Below are 20,003 nucleotides of genomic sequence, written 5' to 3'. Positions count from 1 at the left end.
CTGTCTGTCTATCTTCTCCTTCAGACGCTCACTGCAGTGGTATCCAATGCCAACAGCTCAGGGTAGTGTAGAGAAAGTGAGGGGTGACCTGTTATAGCTTCAGGTCAGTTCTAGCTTAAGCAGCCGTATAGTCTCATTAAACAACCATGAAACCGCCCTCCCCTTTTTCAGCAGTGTCTCAGACTAGTTGTGGAGAAGATTTCAGCTTGACTGAAGAATGGGGAAGCTTTTATTCTTTTTCGTCTCAATCCTTTTACAAACTTGATCTATAAATATATAGGGCTGTTCATAGAACACTTTCAAAACAGTGCTTTGGGAACAATTTTATTTATAAGATTTTACTATTCAGATCAGTTTTAACTGGAGAAAGCTACAGGGAAACTGACTACAACTTTATACCCTTTATTATTTACTCTCTAACAACATGACTTTTGCACTTTTTTTTTTTTTAACTCTAGTCTTGCATTAGATTGCTAGATCTATATGCAAAGGCATCTAATAGGCTAGGTTTTAGTACCTGTGAAGAAAGAGCAGTACTGATATTGTGACAGGTCAAGGTGACCAGGGGTGGCTGTGAGTATTTGATGACCAGGAGACCTCTTAGATGGTTAAGGATTGATTCAGTTTAGACAAGCAGTTTTGAAGTTCTCAGCTTTACAGTATTCTCTCACACAAACAGTCCCTTCATACAGCAAGGTAAAGGAATAACTCGGCAAAAGAATTCAGAGTCCTAGTGCTGCAGAAAGTAGAATAAAGCCTGAAGAGGGTTGATACAAAGATAAGATAGAAATATTTTTCAGAATGTTATGTCTATACTGTTGCACGTCTGCTTAGTGAATCTCTTCTGATTGTTGCTAATGTAAAAGATAACAATTCCCAGTAAAGTCAGCTTGGTTTCCAGGCTGCAAAACTGATGACAGAAGATCAGGCCCTAACAGCAATTTAATATTCTTTTTAATCGTTCACATAAGGCAGCAAATTAACATTAGTTGGTATCTACTGCAGCGAAGATACAGGTGACATCCCACTAGGGCTAGAACTATTTAATAATGAAGTAATTCATTTGTAAAAATATTACTGTTGTTCCTCCTTAATATCTGAGCATATTTTGAAGCCAATATTCACAAAACTACAATTGTTCAATTGATGCAACTCAGTAATTTTTATTGCAACTGGAAGACAATACATCACAGAAACTTTATGGTAGGTTTTGGGAAAGTGTTATTTACAATAATAATTGATGAAATAGTTTGTCTTTGGCAATATGATTACACATCAAGAAAATGTAAAATGCAAGTATGCCTCTAAATCAACATTTTCATATTTCCTAAAGATCAGCTGATTGCACTTGCCTTCGGACTGCTCATTTAGGTAAACACAAATACAACTTAACATCACTGTTCATTCCCCATCACAGTTCTTATTTTAATATTGATGAAGTTGGCAGTTTCAGACGCCAAGTACAGAAAAAAAAATTGGCTTATCACTGTACTAAATTAACTTATTTGGCAGTTAAGGTCATGTGACCCTTAAGCACTGATATTAAATCTCTTGGTCTTTTGATTGCTTTATCACTTTTTTCTGTAAAACAAAATATTTCAGAAATTACAGATCAGAGTATAAAAAAAATGTACAAGTTCATAATGCTTTTCATACACACACAAATCATTCCCCCCAACATTTTACATCATGGCAGTTTTAAGTAGTGAGTGTGAATGATGCAGGCATGGAACTGGTTATCAAATACAGGTATTACTTTCAATTGTTGTCCCACACACATACTCAAGAAATGTACAATGCTCTATTAACTTAAAAATGTACTGAAGTTCAATGTTATTTGAACAACAACAACAAAAAAGAAAAGTCTTGGGATTTTAGGCCACAGTAAAAGAAAGAAAAAACCCCAATTTCTAGATTATCAACCATCTTAGAATCCAACATGGAATTTAAGCATCCAGTAAAATTCTTCCTAGCACTGAGGGCTAGCACAAGTTGTCATTTATTGCTTAAACCCTCAAATGCTGAGCTCTCACAACTGCTGACCTGATCCAAAGCCCAACAGAATTAACTGAAAAATAAAAAAGAAACAAAAAACCCTTCCACTGATTTTGAAAGGATGTTAGATCAGGTTGATTTCATCCTCTTTGCAAAAGTAAATGTGATACAGTAGAAAAATCATTATATAGCTTCAGATAAATATTCCTTGTTTCAATGCTAAAACAAAAACAAACTCCCCAAACCAGGAAAGGCTATGTATTAGAACAACTCAAAAGTGACCTTTAAATCATTTCTGGTTTTAAATGTACACCAGCAAAATACAGCACCATAGACACATTAGGTTGAGACTTTTTTTGGTCAGTGAAGCTAGTACTTGTTTGCTGAACTGTGGAAGAATTATAAGGTCATGTACATGATCAATGATAAAGCAACCCAGCTGACAAGTCTCTGCTTAATTCAAGAATAACCAGTACTAAAAATAAAAATGTAAAAATAAAAAACCCTAATAAACCACCATCAGTTAATACTTTCTAAACAAAAGGGGATTAACAGATGAATTCACAAATGTATGCAGATTTATACAGAACACTGAATGTTGTGTGTAAATCCTTATAAACTCCAGCTTAAAACAGAAACACAGAAAATGTATAGTTTGACTTACACATTCCATTTCAAAGGAAAAGAGACATCATTAMAACTTGGTAACTGTGCTAACTGCAATATAAACCAAACAGAAATTCAAAGTTTGGCAGATAACTAAGAAGAGGGTTATCACTTAGGTTATATAGCAAAGTGTTGATGTATATTACATAGAGTAGTATAAATAATAAAAAAGTATTATTTAAATTAGATCACAGTGCTGCATTATGTGCATAACAGTGTTTGATATATTACTGGAGGGCTGTGAAGAACACTACTAGAACTTAACTGGTCATACGGTCAACACTGATATTCTGTTACAATCAAGAGGATGTATGGTTCAAATGCTCTTTTGGTGGCAAAGTCAAGAAAATGTTTAAAAATGCTTCTTATAAAATATGCCAATGAGCTCTTCAGGCAGTTAGGACATACCTGAAGAAACTTGGTTTGCATTCTCCATGAAGTGAAGTAAATTGCATTTAATCTGAAATTGCAAATGCATTCTCTCTATAGTTTTCCTGGAGCATGTGAGGGTAATGTTTTAAAAAATGCCTAGGGCCAGATTAAAGGGAAAATGGTAATAATAATAAAAAAAAATCAGTAAAGATTTTCAAGAGCACTTGGGTGTCTATAGCTCCACTGACTGCAAAGGAGATTAAACACCTTAAGATTCTAGAAAATCTCAGAATGCACCTATCTACATCTTTAGACACAGAAATACTTTAATAATAATTAGGGCCTCAGTGATTCAGGAGCCAAAACCTCAGTGAAAATCAACTGTAGCCACTGAGAAAATGGGACAAAGTTTTGTTTTGGTAATTTTATCCATGGTGCCATTTGATATACAGTTTATGATTTCATTCTCTGCTGAGGTATACTGATGTAACTCTACCTTACTCCAGTGAAGAATGCAGCCCACAGAGTTTCTTTACATCTTTTCCAAATGTAGACGGTAATTCAGTGGAACGCCGGGAGCCAATACACCTACTTTGGGCTTCCTTTCTCCCCTTAAGGTAAGACAGGAGTCACTCTATGGACACCACCTGAATTACTAGAGTGAAGAGAGAATACAGTCACAGGATAGTTCTATAGTCCTAAATGGCATGTCTCATCACCAGGCTTTTCATCTGTAAAACTCCGGTAGTATCAATAGTTTTACTGCTGGTTTTGCCAGGAGAAGATCAGAATCAAACTGATATCAAGAACAGCCATGCAATGATATAGAAAAGCTGTTCAAGACCTGTGCTTGGCATTTTTAAATGCAGGCAAAGTCTGCACCAAAATGATTCTTCGGTAGAACACCCAATTGCTTGCAGAATGCAAGCGTGACCACTAGATTCCTTCTCCCTGCAGGCTTCAATAGCTCTGTCTGTGGCACGAGCTCTGGCCTACAAGAGCTTCTTCCTGCAAAGGGCATATTCCAAAGGAACTCTTGGTGAAATATGAGTGATCCTTAGAATTCACAGCTATATGAAACTTGCCATTAAATGTTTTCTGACCTGCTGGGGTTCCCCTCACCCTTATCTGTTTTGGAGAAACATCAATTTGGCAATACTGATAGACTGAGGAAAACTGGAAGTTAGAGATTCTAGGACTTTTCAACCCAAAATGGCTTAGTAAGGAAAGCAAACAAGAAAACACAAACCACCCGACGTCTGAGGAGTGAAAGAGTTTGTAATACAGTCCCATTACCACTTAGATTTGGCATTATTCGGGGAAAGTAAAGACAACTGGATTGAAAGGCTGACACTGTATTTTTTGGAAAACAATTGAGTCTCAGTTCTTATGAAATATGAGAACTTTTCAGATGGAATAAGAGCAGTTCTGACAAAGCTGCCGTTGTCAGCCAGGCACAGAAATATTTTAAAAGGTGACTCATAAATATTTTACACAAATCCAGATCTGAAATCATATACTTATCATCAATAGTTAGAGTAAGGGTCAGTAAAGAGAAGCTGTTTTCAAACTCCAGAAATCATCTATAGATGGCATTAGCACTCAGCCAAACTGCTGGTTTCTGAACATATCTTTAAAAGCCCCTGCTGAATAATATCTCCTTAGTAGACCAGGCTAGGAACAAGAAATCATACATTAAAAAAAAAAATGCTTGCCAACATTTTAAGTTTATCAGGAAGTAAATAAAGGAGGTGTTGAAATCTTAGATTTTTATATATGTGTGTGTATATATATATCTTTTTTAAATAAGATGCCTAATTAGATATTTATGCAAAATGACTGTTTTCTAAGGTGAATAATACTAGTGGTAATTATACACTTAGCCACCAAGAGTCCACATTAATGAATGGTACTTGTTATGCAGCAGATATTGACCTCCTTTGCACTGACATACTGCAATCCATAAAATTGCTCTGGAATTAGTGCTGTGCCTGGACAGAATCTGGCCACTGGCACACAAGCACATCCTTTTCTCTGGAGGAAAGAGAGGGCTGAGCCCCATTTTGAGTACATTTCCTGTCACTAAATTTGACTTTTAAATGTTGCTTTTTGATAAATATTAGAATACTTTCCAGGTGAAACAACTTATGCATTAATGACAGAAGTTGGTGACGATCTGATGCTGTGGTATTTCACGTTTGGCATGACTCTCCCTGAAGCCCATAAAAACACGAAGAACCAAGTTTTCCTGCACAGGGGCCGAGTGGTCCTCTGCCTGTGGGCTCTGGCTGCGGAGTCAGTGGATCTGGCAAGAAGCCAATTACCCCTGTGCAGTCACACCAGGGCTTTCTCCAGAGGAAAAGATATGGCTCGTGCGCCTCTGTGCTACCTGGCCAAAGGACTGCTCCTTTCTGTTCTTCCCAGCTTTATCTTCAGGGCTGCTGGCAGCCAACAAAATTTAATATCTATGTACTCTCACTGTAACTTATGCAGGGAATAAAGCCTGCACACATTGGCCCCAGGATCAGCGAGCTGAGAGGAGGGCAAAGCTGTTCCTTGCACCATCCTTGGCACTCTCCTGCCATATCTGCATAGCTAGCAGTTGTGCTGGGCTCCAGCAGTCGTCAGACACCTCCTGACAAGGCAGCACTTGGATCCCAGGACACGTTGGGTGAGACGGGAGGAGAGGCACAATTTTGTTTGTTGCCTCCAGTGTGGTCCTGTTTTCCACGCAGCAAAATGTTTGTGGAGCACAGGAGTACTGGCAGCTCCAGGCTGACCTATCTTTCAGTCCTTCCACTTCCTAACTGAACATACAAAACACATCTCCAGATGCAATTTTTATTTCACTCCACTGAGTGGGAAGTCAAACCCTTCTCTAACTTGCTCTTCATAAACTAGTTCCATCTTAGCGAAACTGCTGACTGAAACAGTTATCTTAGGGATATTCTTTCAAAGAAACGGATCATTTTATTCTGCTAAGTGGTAGGGGTTTTCAGCCCCTATGATTTTCTTCTTGCCTCTAGGATACTCTAAGTGTAGAATTTTTCATGCCAAATTCATGAATCCAGGCGAGAGCGACTGCATTATTTATTTCACAGCTTCCCTCTGCTGTAGGGTTCTCCAACCTAACAGTCACCATTCTCAGGAGAGTAGCACTGTACTTGAATCATCCTCTCTGTAACACTGGTATATCTCTGGTCACCTCAGTAAGACTCTTCACTAACATCATTTTCTCATGGCAAATTAGCAAAGCTATTTTCTCATCTACTTATTCCTGAATCATATTAGAGAGTTTTCCTCAATCAACCTCCCATTATTCTCTTGATTCTGCCATACACACTCACTACTAAATTTGCCCTCAGATTATTGCGTCATGTTACACATGTACAGACGAAGAAAGGACACACTTTTTTTAAACAGAAGTAGGGATAGGGGGGCTGAATGTGCAGACAAGGCAGTATAATTCAACCATCCAAGCCCTACCAGAGCATGAAGATTTTATTTTTTAATATTGCAGAGTAAGTTCCCCAACAGTCAGTGTTTGTCCCTGAAGAAGGTTAAACCTTAAACACCTGCTTCAAAAAAACCCCAACAACAACAAAAAAGAACCAAAACCAAAACAAAACAAAAAAACCCAAAAAACAAACTCTAAGCCTAAGGGCTTGAAAATTAGAGGCATAGCCTTTTTCTCTATTTTCTATATTTATATGAAAATAATTCATGCTTCATGCTAAATACATTATTTACCTTACAAGAACTTTGTCATCTTTGAATTAAAAAAAAAATTGTTTGCTTTTTGTATTCCCCCCCCTCCCAAAAAGGAAATCCATGCAGTGTGGATCAAATTTATTCTGCTGGCTACGCTGGTTGAATCTGGAAATCTGTTGTCATTTTTGCACAGATGAATCCTGACTGACATTAACTGCACACTCATTTCTGAGGGCAGTGTAGGAGCTCTTTTATTTACTTCTTAATTTTACTGTCCACCAATATGCTTTGTTTCTTTTTTTTTTAATACAGCATAATACTAATGGCAGGTTTTGTAGCATTTTTTTTCCAGTTAGATCAAGTATTTTTGATCCACAGAAAAATATTGTGATTTATTTCCTTCCTTAATATTTACTGTAATTTCTTAGACTTGATTGCTTTTCACTCAGGCAGTTTAGAAGACATAGCTTGTTTTTCCATATTACTATTATTTTTTGCACGCAGTGCCAATCTTCAGGCTTATGGCTTTTTGAACATTCTTTTAATTTAATATAGAAGACAGAATTCAGTGATTAACGATACTACTAATAGTGCCCCCCTCCCCCATTTCTTCTCATTATGTCACTGAAACCCATTGCATACACAGTTCAAATTTCCCAAAACTTAAAGTTATCAGTCTTCACATTATGAGCCACACACATATAGTACACGAAGCACTAAAAGTGCATTGCTGTATGCACAGTTGCCACCAGTGGCTGTCCAAAGACTTCTATGGCACAGTGTATCCAAGTGCCACTAGATGGTTCTTGGTTTGGTGTTGAGAAGTACGTGCCTCCTCTTTCCCCCAAATCTCTTTATTCACATTCACTTATAACCCAATCTAAGGCCATTAAAAAAAATCTTAAGGGTCAGGCCTGAATGATTACTAAATTATGCACATCTCTTCTAGTATAAGAGGGATTTCCGAGTGCCCAATTTTACTCCCATCACATTAATGTTGATGTCACTGCGTATTCAACCATGCATTTTTGACAAGCCGGAGAAAGCAATGGCGATTTTGGCTTTTTTTTTTTTTTTTGTTGTTAACATTTTGTCTTCAGGTAATGAAAAGCTTTTGTAAATTAGCTGAGTGTCAGTATGAGTTCTATGGCTTTAATCTCCTTTAAAAATAAAAATCTCAAGGGTCCAAAAGAAATAAAAAAGAAATAAAAACAAATAGAAAAGAAAAACAAAAAGAAAAAGAAAAAATTGCTGATATTGCCACAAATCATTAGAATTCACCTGACGTGCTGAAACAAAACTTTGTAAGTTCAAACAAATCATTGATTTGTTCTAATTTTTTGTGGTTTCCTTTTGCTCTTTCTGCCCCTTTGCCGTCCGATTGGTGATGTTGTTCAAACAGGACCGAATTCCCGCTAAATGCAGGAGAGATCCTGCTGCTTCTTTCATCTCCTCATCGTCACTCTCAGGGGGCTTTTCTGTACGTCTCTTTTTAAGAGGCAGTGTGTCACTTGGTACTTTTTTCACCTTCATTAAATGTTGCCTTTTCTTGTGCTGGGATGCATACCCACTGTCAGCTAAAGAATCCTTGGTCTCCTTCCGATTTTGCTTTTTGTCCTCCTCTTCTGTTTCACTATGGCTCTCATGGCTCTGGAAGCTAACTTCACTTCCTTCACTGCTGTCTTGGCTACCTTTAGTTGCAAATTCGTACTGGTCATCAGCAGAGGAAGAGGAAATGGAGTCACTAGCAGGTGATGTGCTCCTGTGGTTGGAAGATTTGGCACTGCTGTAGTTGTGATCCTCCTTTGGGTCACCGCTAACAACTGGGGAGCCACACGACTGCTCGCTTTCTGTCCGCATCCGGCAGTTTGTTATTCCATTCCTGTAAAAACAAATTGAAATAGTCTTAGAAACCACAGAGATGTAATCCTGCCTCAGCACAAAAGGTAATATGGTAAAGCTAACTGACAGATAATTTAAAATTATGACTATCAAAATAATGCCTATCYAGGCCAGTTTCAAAGCCCAACCTTCTACTGACTCATATTGCGTATGGACTGGACTCTACACATAAAACAAACCAAAACGAACACAACAGTACAAGAGGCAGGAGCAAGCAGGATGGTCACAAATAAAAGATGTCTGAACAGTCCTGATTTACATTTCAACTAAAAGTTTACATTTCATAAAAGTAAAAACAAAAACAAAACCCTCCGCTTATTGCATTTATTACATGTTAAAAAAACTCTAATGACCTGGATACATATTCTCTCCCCTTTTTCACATAAAATGATACTACCAAAAATGTGGGGAACAGACACTATCTTTCCGGGGTACTGTTTTTGTTTCCTCTAAAAGACCATTTTGCATCTCTACTGTTCCAAGGGTAGGAAATATTTCACCTGGAACTAGCACAACTTCCAGTCAGGACTCTTTCTGGCATAGTGAGTAACTATGTATAGCACTCAGGTAGTAGTTCAGTCACATTTCTGATTGTTATCAGTTTCTGGATAATCTTAAAAACAATATAATCTTAAGATACTAGCTGCCAACAGTATATTAAAATGTGCTAAAAAACAAACAGTAAAAAAAATACCTGTTTTTGCTCTAGAAGCTGTCATTTTCCCCTTTGGTTTTATGGCACTCAGCACTGTGGAACTACCGCAGCACAGTATAACATTTAAAAACTAATAGCGTTTCCTCTGCATTGGAAAATATTGGGAACATTGCCACTGACTTTACAATACAGAATAAAATGCCTGCAGGCCTTTTAAAGACTGGACTGTACCTGCGCATTATGTAATTCCTGTTGAGAAAAAAGGAGGGAAGGATGCTCAGGACTCATCATCGCTGGCCACCCTCCCAGTTCCCTGGCCTTGAACCTCTATCAGTAAAAGAAATGCAAGACTGTTTAAACTATCACATGCTCAACCACTTTAAAATCTAGTCTTGCCACCTTCTCACTCTCACTACAGTATTTTCATACGTTTGCAATGGTGTTGGATTAGAACCTTTTCCTAAAAGCACACAATGAACATAGATATTTCTTAAGAGGAATGGCACAGTGGCAAGCCCAGAGTATTACTGTTCCTTCTACTTAAATAATGGGAAAGTGCTTTAGGTTTCAGGGAATGGACCTCAGGTCTGGTTTCTTTACAGAAGAAACAGCAGAGTATTATCCATTTCTGAAAGGTAAGGCTGAAAAGTGAAAAATATAAGAGTGGTATATAATCCCACAGGTCCTATCTATCCAAATGCCCCTGTCTATAGAGCTCACTAAAATAAGAAACAGGGCTTTGAGAACCAGTGATAAGACAATGCCAAAAGATAGCAAATTATTCAATCATTCTAAATGTTCTTATTTACAGTATTTTAAGAGAAATGTATATAACAAAAGGCCCAGTTATTAGCAAAGAAAACCTCTTGCCAACCTCTTTTCTCAATAAAATTATTTTCTGAGATTTTAGAGTAGGTTTATGATCCATAAATTATATACAGAACCCAGAAGGAACACACAAAGCTCCTTCAATTATTAATAACTAAATGCAATATCATTCATGATTGTGCAGCAAGCCAGCTGCATTTACTCTGTGATGGTTTGCCACTGCAGGGGTTGTCATTAGAGGATGCCAAATGCTTAAAAGAAGAAATCATCCATACTAAACTAGTTGTAAGGTGAATTTATAACCAACTCTTTAAAATCATTCATTACAAGGAAACATGTGATGCATTTTAAGTGACAGATTCTTCACTTTTAGGCTAAATTTACATTTAAAGATGCTCAAAATTATCATAAATTAGCATAAAATTAAAGTTACTTGATTTTACTAGGCAACTAATAGTCAGGGCAATGTGCTCAATAAAATCTCACGCTACTAATCTTCTATATAAAACCAGCAATAAATTTTTGCTCCAAGGAAACAAACACAGGACAGAATGATAGGTGGGAACTCAAAGGGGATTCTTACCAACTAACAAGGCTTCTAACAGACTGGACTTAAATCAAGGTGCCTATTTTCATATTACTAACTCTACTCTGATTTTTTAGGTTGCTCTGAGAGACTATCAATAAAAAAAAAGCAACAGTTCCAGGGAGCAGCGCAACCATGTGCCAAAAAGACCTGGCTAATTTGCCCCTCTCTTGGGCCTCTAGTGTTTGCTTTTACATAAACGGACGATAATTCAGATTCAAAACCTCTGCCCGAGGGTCTTACTCCAGATCCCACTCCTTTTGAAAAGCACAAAAACTGGAATGAAAAGGGCCATGGATTATGGAGGTAATGTCCTGAGGGAAGGTATACTACTATGGGGTTAGATTCCCACAGGGAGTGACTGCGAATAGGGATGACAACAAAGAACCAGGGAAGTCCACAGAAAGGTGCAAAAGGAAATCACTCAAAGAAATGGGAGGAAAGAGGAAAACTTTGAAGAAAGGCATCTATGGTGGAACTGGTCAGGAAATGGATAGCATTTGTATCTCAGAAAACACTTTATGTTTTTCACTTACATTTTGAAAGATTTCCAACCAGTTCTGCTTGGGGAAATAAAAAAAGGAAAAGAAAGCAGGTCAAGGACAGAATTAGCAAAGGATATTCACAGAAATGAAAATGAGTTATACAGGCGGAGTGTTTTAGGATATTCACAAGATCAAAAGTTATGTACCCTAAAAGCAAATTAATCTGATTTTTATCTCGATAGGCAATAGCTTAAACATAAGATATGAAGAATTCTTTATAATTGATATTAATAGATTAATAAGAGTTGAATAAACCAATAYCTAAACCATTCCTACTGCACACAAGCTTCTGAGACATTTTAAAGCTTTATATTGCTGTTATACATTCATCCACTCGCTAAGAAATGAATCCTGTGATCTGCTTAGTTCAGTCTAGATCATCAGTGGACAGAACTCGGCTGGGTTTCAGCAGATAGGTTTTGGCCAACTGAATGTATTTTTGCCCGCAGTTCTGGTATGAGTGATTCAGCCAGTACTTCAGGCCCAAAAACATGCTGTGTGCCTGGAATACTTTCTGCTCAGCTTAAGAAAAATAAAGAACACATATGTGGAGAAGGTATACCAGAACCTGTAATTCTAACTTTATCACTGAAGCAATAATAACAGATTTTTAAAATAAATGCTTTGCTCTGGTGTTTGGATTTTTTAAATGACAAAAGGTATTTAGGAATTCTGTGCTTAGTAAAATAGTGAGGCGAAATTTAGTTAAAGTAATTCCTAATTTCTTTTCCATTTCTAGTTCAAAACTTTACTTCAAGAATTTCCAGAAGCTGATCTACTTTCAAATGTTTTACAGCACTGGCTCCCCCAGTCAGTAAAGGCCACAGGAGAGTCTCTAGAACTTTTCATCCTCCTATCACGGACTGTTTTATTTGCTTGAGGGATCTGAACCACAGTTATACAACCAGAACTACCACGCACAGACTCTTTTAAAAATATTTCAGTTTGTCTGTAGCACAATTACACAAGCCTCAAGCACTGCGGAGATGAGTTTGGCCTCTGAAAGGCCGATTCCATCCCATTGTTAATTGATAAGAGTTCTGTTACTAATTTCATCAGGAGCCAGATGGAGCCCGCAGGAGCTCGATCTCAAGTCAGAAATGAAATAAATTCCTTCGCACAGTGTTAGTGGCCTTTGCCTTTTAAAGGGCCCTTCCTCAGGATGCGACAGAACTAAATCTCAGTCATTCTACCAAGGACAGGTACCTGGCACTTCCTTCTCTTTCTCTGCTGGCTTTCAAAAGCGATAAGTAATCACATTCCGTTTGCAAAGTGGCAAGTTTTCCTGAAAATTACTTACTGTAATTCACACCAGAGACAAGATATTCCTTTGACGAACAAAGCAAACTTACGCAGAGTTTAAATATCACCTTAACTCTCTCTGATTCTTCTGGATGACATATACAGTATACCAGTAGGTGACAGTTTTGGAACATAATTGGAAACACCTCAGTTAAAAGATGCAAAGAAAGCAGTACAGGTTAAGTCGGGTTTGTGCGTTCTGACAGATTTTAGGCTTGATAAAACAATAACACTTTTTTACCATACAGGTAATGTAATTTCAAAGGGAGATTCAGAACAGTCAGAAGTTTTAGCTACAAGTGGTTGGTCTGTATACCACCATATACCAGCAGACAGGATGATGAGCAAGCAAATGAAAAATAAGTTGTGCTCACTTGCTGCATGATGAGACGCTATCAAGTATTATCGAGTAAAAAATCAACAAGTCAGTTACACTGTTGGTAGAAGCCCTTACAAAGATACTTTACAGCAAAATTGTATGCAAAGGACCACAGTAAATAGGAGTCATGAACTGCTAACAAAAGAGCACTTTGTCAGTAACAACAGAAAATTTGGAGTTAAGATAAATGCAGCCCTCTTCATTTTGAAGAAAAAAACCCAAGTTCTCCAGTATTTTTGTGCTTTAATTCCCAAAGAGTTCCTTCACCTCCCAAAAATAACTCATCCTGCGTCGTACAGGAGCAAAGGGGAATGCAATGCAACAATGATATTTAGCATTTGTTAAGCTGATCATACTAGTAATAAACAAGGACATTAAGAACATATAATTAAAAATTTATAAAGGGAAGTGTGTACCAGTTCCTTTACCTAAGCAAAAATAATCATTCATAGATAATGTGAGAATATAATTTTGCTTATGCTTTGGCATCTATGCTGCACGTTACTTATGTTTGGTTTATTTAACCACTGCTTGAATGGCTGATTCAAGGGGAAAAAAATAAATGAAAATACAGCTATCATGAGAAATAAATTCACCATAATGCAAGCTAGGCCTGAGGTATAATCTAGTAAATGCCCTGTACATTTAAAGTTAAAATAATCATAAATAACAGTCTTGTCTCTTTAAATAAAGTTAGGCATGAAACTCATTCTTGTTGCACCCCAAGGATCAGGAGCTGCAGAAGAACTGTAGCATTAATAGTTAAAAAAACCTCTGATATTTTAAAATCTAGTCTAAGGACTGTTAATGTTGCATTCCTGTTGGTTTTCCAAAATAAAGGAAAAGGAGTAGCTCTGCCTGTTCAGATGCACTTGCTTTCCCTAGGGAATAGGGAATATCTTCTCTTTGAAACTTGAATGGAATTTTTTTTTGCTGAGGGAAATCCCCTGGCAAGTTTGTTTTTGCAGCTTATAGATAATTGTGACATCCCCTGAGAAACTACCTGTTACTCGGGCATAAGAAGCATATAAAAAAAGTTTTGTCCAAGTTTGCAACCAGCCTGAAACAATACCTTGGACTCCTTCTGGTGAAATATAAGCTAAAAAAGGCAATTAAGCAATAGGGTCAAACTGTCCTCCATCCTGAAATTTTTGACTGCATCTACAAGCAAAGAGAATAACAAATGTAGCCTGAGCTTCTTTATTGGAACTGGCTCTGCTTAGCTTTCCAGTTCAGAGCTGTTCATCCCAAATCCTAAAGGTTTTATTTGCTCTTTAAGATTTCTCAGGAAGGTAGCTGTGAAGTTTGCTCCCCACCTTTTTACTTTCATTGTACATGAATTTGCTGGCCAGGGTTATAGGATGTGGTTTTCACTAGACCTTCCCATGAGAACAAACCATTAAGGTTTGCGGGCCAGGACCAGCAACAGGTTATCCACACACTGTTACAGTTCCAAAGGTAAAAAATAAACAAGAGCTAAAAACATCAGCTTTTCGCAGTGATCTACTTTAGTGGGAAGGGCAGAATTTTGACAGAACACAGATCCAAAAGATTAGAAAAGAAGAATGCAGAATCCAAGTCTACATTTGAAGGTGCCTTAATCTGACCAAAAAAAATGGGGATGCACTGCCTGCGGAGCACACAGAAGCACCAAAACTAGAACCTCATAAAGCCTAGACTTGCTGGAAGCCCAGCTGAACTCTGGCCAACAGCCTCTGTAGCACAGTGAACATTTGGGGCAGAGGAAAAAAGCCTACTACATAAACATTACTAAGGATATTTTGTAAAACATCTTTTGCAAACTAGCCGGGACAGAATTTCAAGGTCTCTGCCCCACAATGAGGGAGATTGTCTGTGCTGTAAAACTGGCACAGCTCCACCAACCTCACCCCAGTGCACTTGCCACTTCAGGCAGTGGAGGCTTAGGCTCAGCAGGTCTGCTGCACTGCAGAAGGACAGAGACACAGACACACACCACTCAYGCACTAAGAATATCTAAAGAAAATTACAAGCATTGTGGAGAGAGGCTGTGTCCTGAACGCACTGAATTCATAGTTCAAACAGTTCTAACAGCATATCAGCTTCCAAGCCTGTGCTCTTCCAAAGGGCTGGTGTAACTGGTAAAACCTTACTGATTTGGGACTTGGTTATATACGACAGAGCTTCCTGCACCTTGCCAAGATGCAAATTGGCACATGCATCCGCCATTTTTGTCAAACTATGCCTCAACGAAAGTGGATACAGAAGTTCTCCTACACAAACATTTAAAAGATATTTTCTAATGGATGTACATAGTAAGAGCAAGAGCTCACCTTAAAAGCACAACCAATTCCTTGCCACAACATGTAAGGTACTACCGGCTTTGCTTGCTTTCATTTAATACCTTTATAAGTCAGCATTTTCTTTTCTATAAACAGAGACTATCACTGCATTTGTTTTCATATTCACTCAGGGAACTGCATGGGGATACGGTCTGCCAAAAATATATATGATGGATCTCATGTTAGAGACATGCTACATGCTGTGCAGCTTTGAAGCGTTATTTTCCCCTGCTGTCTTCTGGTGGGTCTCAGACTTGTCAGCCACAACATGGAAAATATGGATGGTAAACAAGCTAAAAGTGGTGAGAATAAAGTAAATAAAAAACTACTGTCAAAACACATCCAATTATGCTTTGCTGTGGAGACTTAACACCAGAGGATGATTTTCAAAGTAAAAATAGTGTGGGATGCCTTTTCCATTTGTAGATTAGTTTGGAACGAAAGGCCTATTTGTGCTATTTAAGCCAAATGCACTAAAACATAATGATGCTCTCCTCAATTGCTAATCTTTATTCATGGGGAGTGGTGGATTTGTCGTGTTTTTTAATACTTTTCAGTAGTCTTTTTTATTCAAACTACTTAGTTCCATCATACCTTATTTTATACATAAAAGATAAAGTAATTACATGTAATTACATGGGAACAGCAACACATTGATACCTTTTGCAGGAACAAGAAGATGCGCAAATACATTCAATCACACTGTTGAAAAAGAATAGCATAGTAAACTTTCCAGTTGATGGGAGCTAATAGATCAGAAATCACTGATTTCAAATTTCTTAGTCTTATGCTATGATTTTGGCCTCCTTTATGAATAGCAAAGTAATCAAAACATTCTACCTAATTAAAACTGTAAATTTAACCCAAGACCAAACTTTCTGTCACTATACTTTGACACTAATGGCAGTCTACACAACTGGATAATATACAGCAAGTATAGGAGAGAGAGAGAGAAGTCATAGGTTTATACAGTCCCAAACTGTGAGGAACTCAAACGATAGCACAGAAAGTAGTATTGCATTGAGCTGCCAGACTGCATCTGCAGCATAGCATTTGGTTTAGTTAACTAACTGCCAGGAAAAAAAAACAAAAACCAACATACAAACAGATAGCACATAGATACAGAAACTGCAAAAAAGCGTTCGAAAATGTATTCAGGTTTTTCGATGTTTTACAGAAGATCTGATACAAAGGCAACAGGAGAGTAGTGGTCTCTGGTCTGCCCTGCCTTCTGAGAGTAACTCCAGTGGTCTGACTGACAACCAGTGAAGAGGCGAGGTACTTTTATATATACATAAGTCTAGGATCCTAAACAGTTATTACAGCATTGAATAGATTAGGTGAAGAAGATAAAAATGAATGTTACACCTGTGAATAATCCAGGCTATCCTAAAGCAAGAGGCTTCAAATGCATAGACTTTGACTTGAGAACACATACAACTTTTGTTTACAATGCAAATCATGACTGTGCTGAGATTGGGCTATCACAGGCAAATGGAATTTCCTCAGTTTGGGGGAAAACAGAACCAAACACCGTTAAGATAATGAGCAAATAAACACAAAATGAAATAAACAGCCCTGACAGGAAGGAAGTACCAACAGAACACCAGCACCCTACAGAAGAACCCATAATTTCTACATATGGTAACTAAGGAAAACAGATGAGAGAGAGGTTTAATTTATTATGCAAGGATCTGTTACCAAGAAAATGTTAGAAGTCCCCTAACTGAAAGATGAAAACCTCATGTTTTAGACTTTTCACTTAAGCATACCAGAGTAATTTTTCTTAAGAAAATTTACGTATGCGTAAAAACTTGGGAAAAAAAAAAAACTTGTCTGGCTTTTCCTGAATATATAGGCAAAGGGACATAATTTCTGCAGGGAACTGGAGCAGGAGACTGTGTCACCTCCTGTGGCTGCCCAGCAGAGCTCCCTCCTGGTGAAAGCTGGAAAGGGAAATGGATCTTCCTTCACCTCAGCAACTCTAAGAGCATTCCCTGCCAGCCATGGCTGGAGTTTCTATGTAGGAAAGACAGCCTCAAGCGAACAGTGCTCCTACTAAAGGAGGGCAGCATGGGTGTAGCACAGATAAATTCCCCTTGTTACACACGATAAGCAGATGTTTTATGGATTCTCATGAAGTGCCATGAAAACTCAACAAGATAGACCCCATTTAGTCCTGTGTATTCTAGGAGAGGAATAATCACCAAGAAACAGGGTGTCATTTTTACAATGACAGATGACAGACATATCTGGTTTTAAGAGGGCCAAATGATATTCTAAGCGCTACCTTGCATACAGGCTGACCTCCTTCCTAAAGAAATTCTAAATCTTAATATCCCTAAGAGAGACAAGACAAAACTGACTGCTGAAGTAGCCCTACTGCAGAGAGTTCTCTAATGATGGATGAGCCTCTAACTTCCCAAAATCTTCCACAGCCTTTTTCTTTTTCCTCCCTTTTCAAGAATTAGAAGGGGGGATATTGCAGGAGCCCTTAAATATGAGCAGATGTCATGCAGAGTAGGAATACATCCATAGTGCACTATTTCTAATACTGCCTAAGGCTGGAGAAGGGAACAAAAAGAATTAGAAATATGTCTGCATTGAACTACTTATAAGTGCTTTTCTCTAAGACAGAGCAAAAAACATAACTACAGAGGGAAAGGTAATATCCCTCATTTCTCAAACCTACATTAGCTGGTAGCTGGAAAAGATCCTGTTCTACCTACTGGAAAAAAACAAGAAAACAGGTCCTCTAAAAATGCAAAAAAGTTAACTATATACAGCCTTTACAGCATAGCAATTTTGGGGTGTCCACACAGAAGGATGTTTTCGAGTGGCCAGGAAGGGGAAACAGTTCTCTCTCTCCTCCTTAAGTTAACCCTGGTTATGAAATAGGTCATCTCCTCTGATTAAGAAACAGCCTTGAGTCGGGAATTCAGATAAGCTCATGAGATAACATTCAGACCCCAATGTCTTCCCTTTACCTTGAACACCTCATAAAAATACATATAATTAGTGATCCAGTAGTCCCACAGCTCTGCAATCCCCACTGGAGCAGAATACAAACTCTGGCTAGAAGCCAACAGCAAAACTACTGAAGATGGTTGACCTGCCACTGCTAGCAAGGCCAGACCACGGTAAAACGAGATAGAGAGGAACTCTGTAGACTTCTGCAGGATGACCCTCAGGGTTGCATTCCTTCAGCGTAGCAAATGGAAATACAGTTGAAACAGTTGCCTATCAAAAMCCACGGATTTTATTCCAATTAGTGTCTTCCCCTCTGTGCATTTTAAAGCATTAACGGTATAAAAAGGTCACAGGTTTTCTCTCTCTCTGTCTCTCCCTCTCTCTCTCTCTCTCCATTTCCTGGATGGAAAAATTGCATCCAAAGGACTAGACACTGATTCCAAAAAGGAATAAAAATATAAAGAGTAAATGGGGAGAAATCCCAAGTAAATAATAATGGAATAAGCAGTCATCAAGATATTTTATGTCACTGCCTTGCAGCCCTTTACTCAAATCAGAGTGTGGAACTGGAACAGCCCAGCAAAGCAGAGTCAGCGTTGATTAAGAAACCGCACCCAAAACACCTAACTGCCCAGCTGAAATGGCATTTACAGATATTGAGAGCTGTGAAAGAGAAGGGCATTGGCAGCACACTTGTCCAAATTAATTTCTGTTGTGACTGACTGAAAATGGAGCTACACTTGAGGCAAATCATTCTTTCAACAATAAACCATCATTGCTTTAAGTAAAGCAAACCACTGAATCACAATTCTTGTTACCATCACYAGATGTCTCTTACTGCCCTGCTTTCTGAAAAAGTTGACTATCTTAAATGTTTTATCCTTGAATGTTTCAGTATAACCTTGAAATAGAACCTGTAATGAAAGAAACTACCTCACAAAGACCTAAGTTAATAATGACAGCTGTATGTTTAGATATCTTTCAAAATTTACTTTAAACAGCATTATTGATATTCTTCTCGCTGGTATTTAATCCCAGGAAAAGATTCAGTAAACTGTCTTTGAAAAAAAACAGGAGGGGGTGGGAGGAGAGAGATACATCTGCACTTAGAAAAAGAGGTCACCCTAGGCAGGTATCACCATAACCTACCTGTGACTTGCTAGTGAAAATAAAACCATGCTTTTAACAAACCAGAGTGCAACAGACAGATATGACATGACTATCCTGCAAAGAATGAAAATCCATGACTTTTAGATGGCAGAATTTTTTTCATTTAAAATCTCAGAAGCAGCAACAAGCAGTACGGTTTCTGTTGACCAGGGCTTCGATATACTTGTACATTGTCTGCAATATACTAGTTTGTTCATAAAGATCCTACTATGGGCCACCCTTACCTTACTGCAACAGCCATGCTTCCTATAGGGTTGATTGGCAATGGCCTGGCTCCAGGGAATATTCCTCTACTCAGAACTCGAGCTCCATTTTGTATCACTCCTGGAGGAACTAAAAAACAAAAGAAAATTTTTCATTTTAAAGCAGAAGTTAGAAAAATGTGTGAGCAAAACATGGAGGTTAACCTTTTCAGTGAATTTAGAAAACATTAGAGAGGCCCATGTAGCGCACTGCTTACCTTTAACATCTCAATGTCAACTACTTACAGGCACTTTTTTGAATACCATGCTATGCCTGCATATGGCAAAAAATTTAACAGCAGGCAATGTTAGTGTGGTTTGTGGAAGCCACTGTCTGACCTAGCTGCTGCAGATCACTG

At 38.1% G+C, this 20,003-nt stretch overlaps 1 protein-coding gene across 10 annotated transcripts in view; it reads right to left on the bottom strand.

Moving 5' to 3' along the window:
- Positions 1-1,138: 1,138 nt before the first annotated feature.
- The window catches only part of FOXN3 (forkhead box N3), a 221,689-nt gene continuing 202,824 nt past the window's right edge, over positions 1,139-20,003 (bottom strand). For 8 of the 10 annotated variants that reach the window (XM_026079705.1, XM_026079704.1, XM_026079706.1 and 5 more), the window contains 3 exons: positions 19,627-19,735; positions 15,923-15,964; positions 1,139-8,626 (listed from right to left, as the gene is read on the bottom strand). In XM_026079705.1, coding sequence (XP_025935490.1) covers positions 8,077-8,626; positions 15,923-15,964; positions 19,627-19,735 — 701 coding nt within the window. In that variant the 3' untranslated portion in view covers positions 1,139-8,076. The remainder of the gene's footprint in view (positions 8,627-15,922; positions 15,965-19,626; positions 19,736-20,003) is intronic. The other 2 variants (XM_026079710.1, XM_026079712.1) reach the window with 1 other exon arrangement.

The sequence above is a fragment of the Apteryx rowi genome, unplaced genomic scaffold, assembly GCF_003343035.1.
Source record: "Apteryx rowi isolate R43461 unplaced genomic scaffold, aptRow1 scaffold_5, whole genome shotgun sequence".
Classification (NCBI taxonomy): domain Eukaryota; kingdom Metazoa; phylum Chordata; class Aves; order Apterygiformes; family Apterygidae; genus Apteryx; species Apteryx rowi.
The sequence above is the reverse complement of the archived record's forward strand: the minus strand, read 5'-3'. Positions and strand labels throughout refer to the sequence as shown.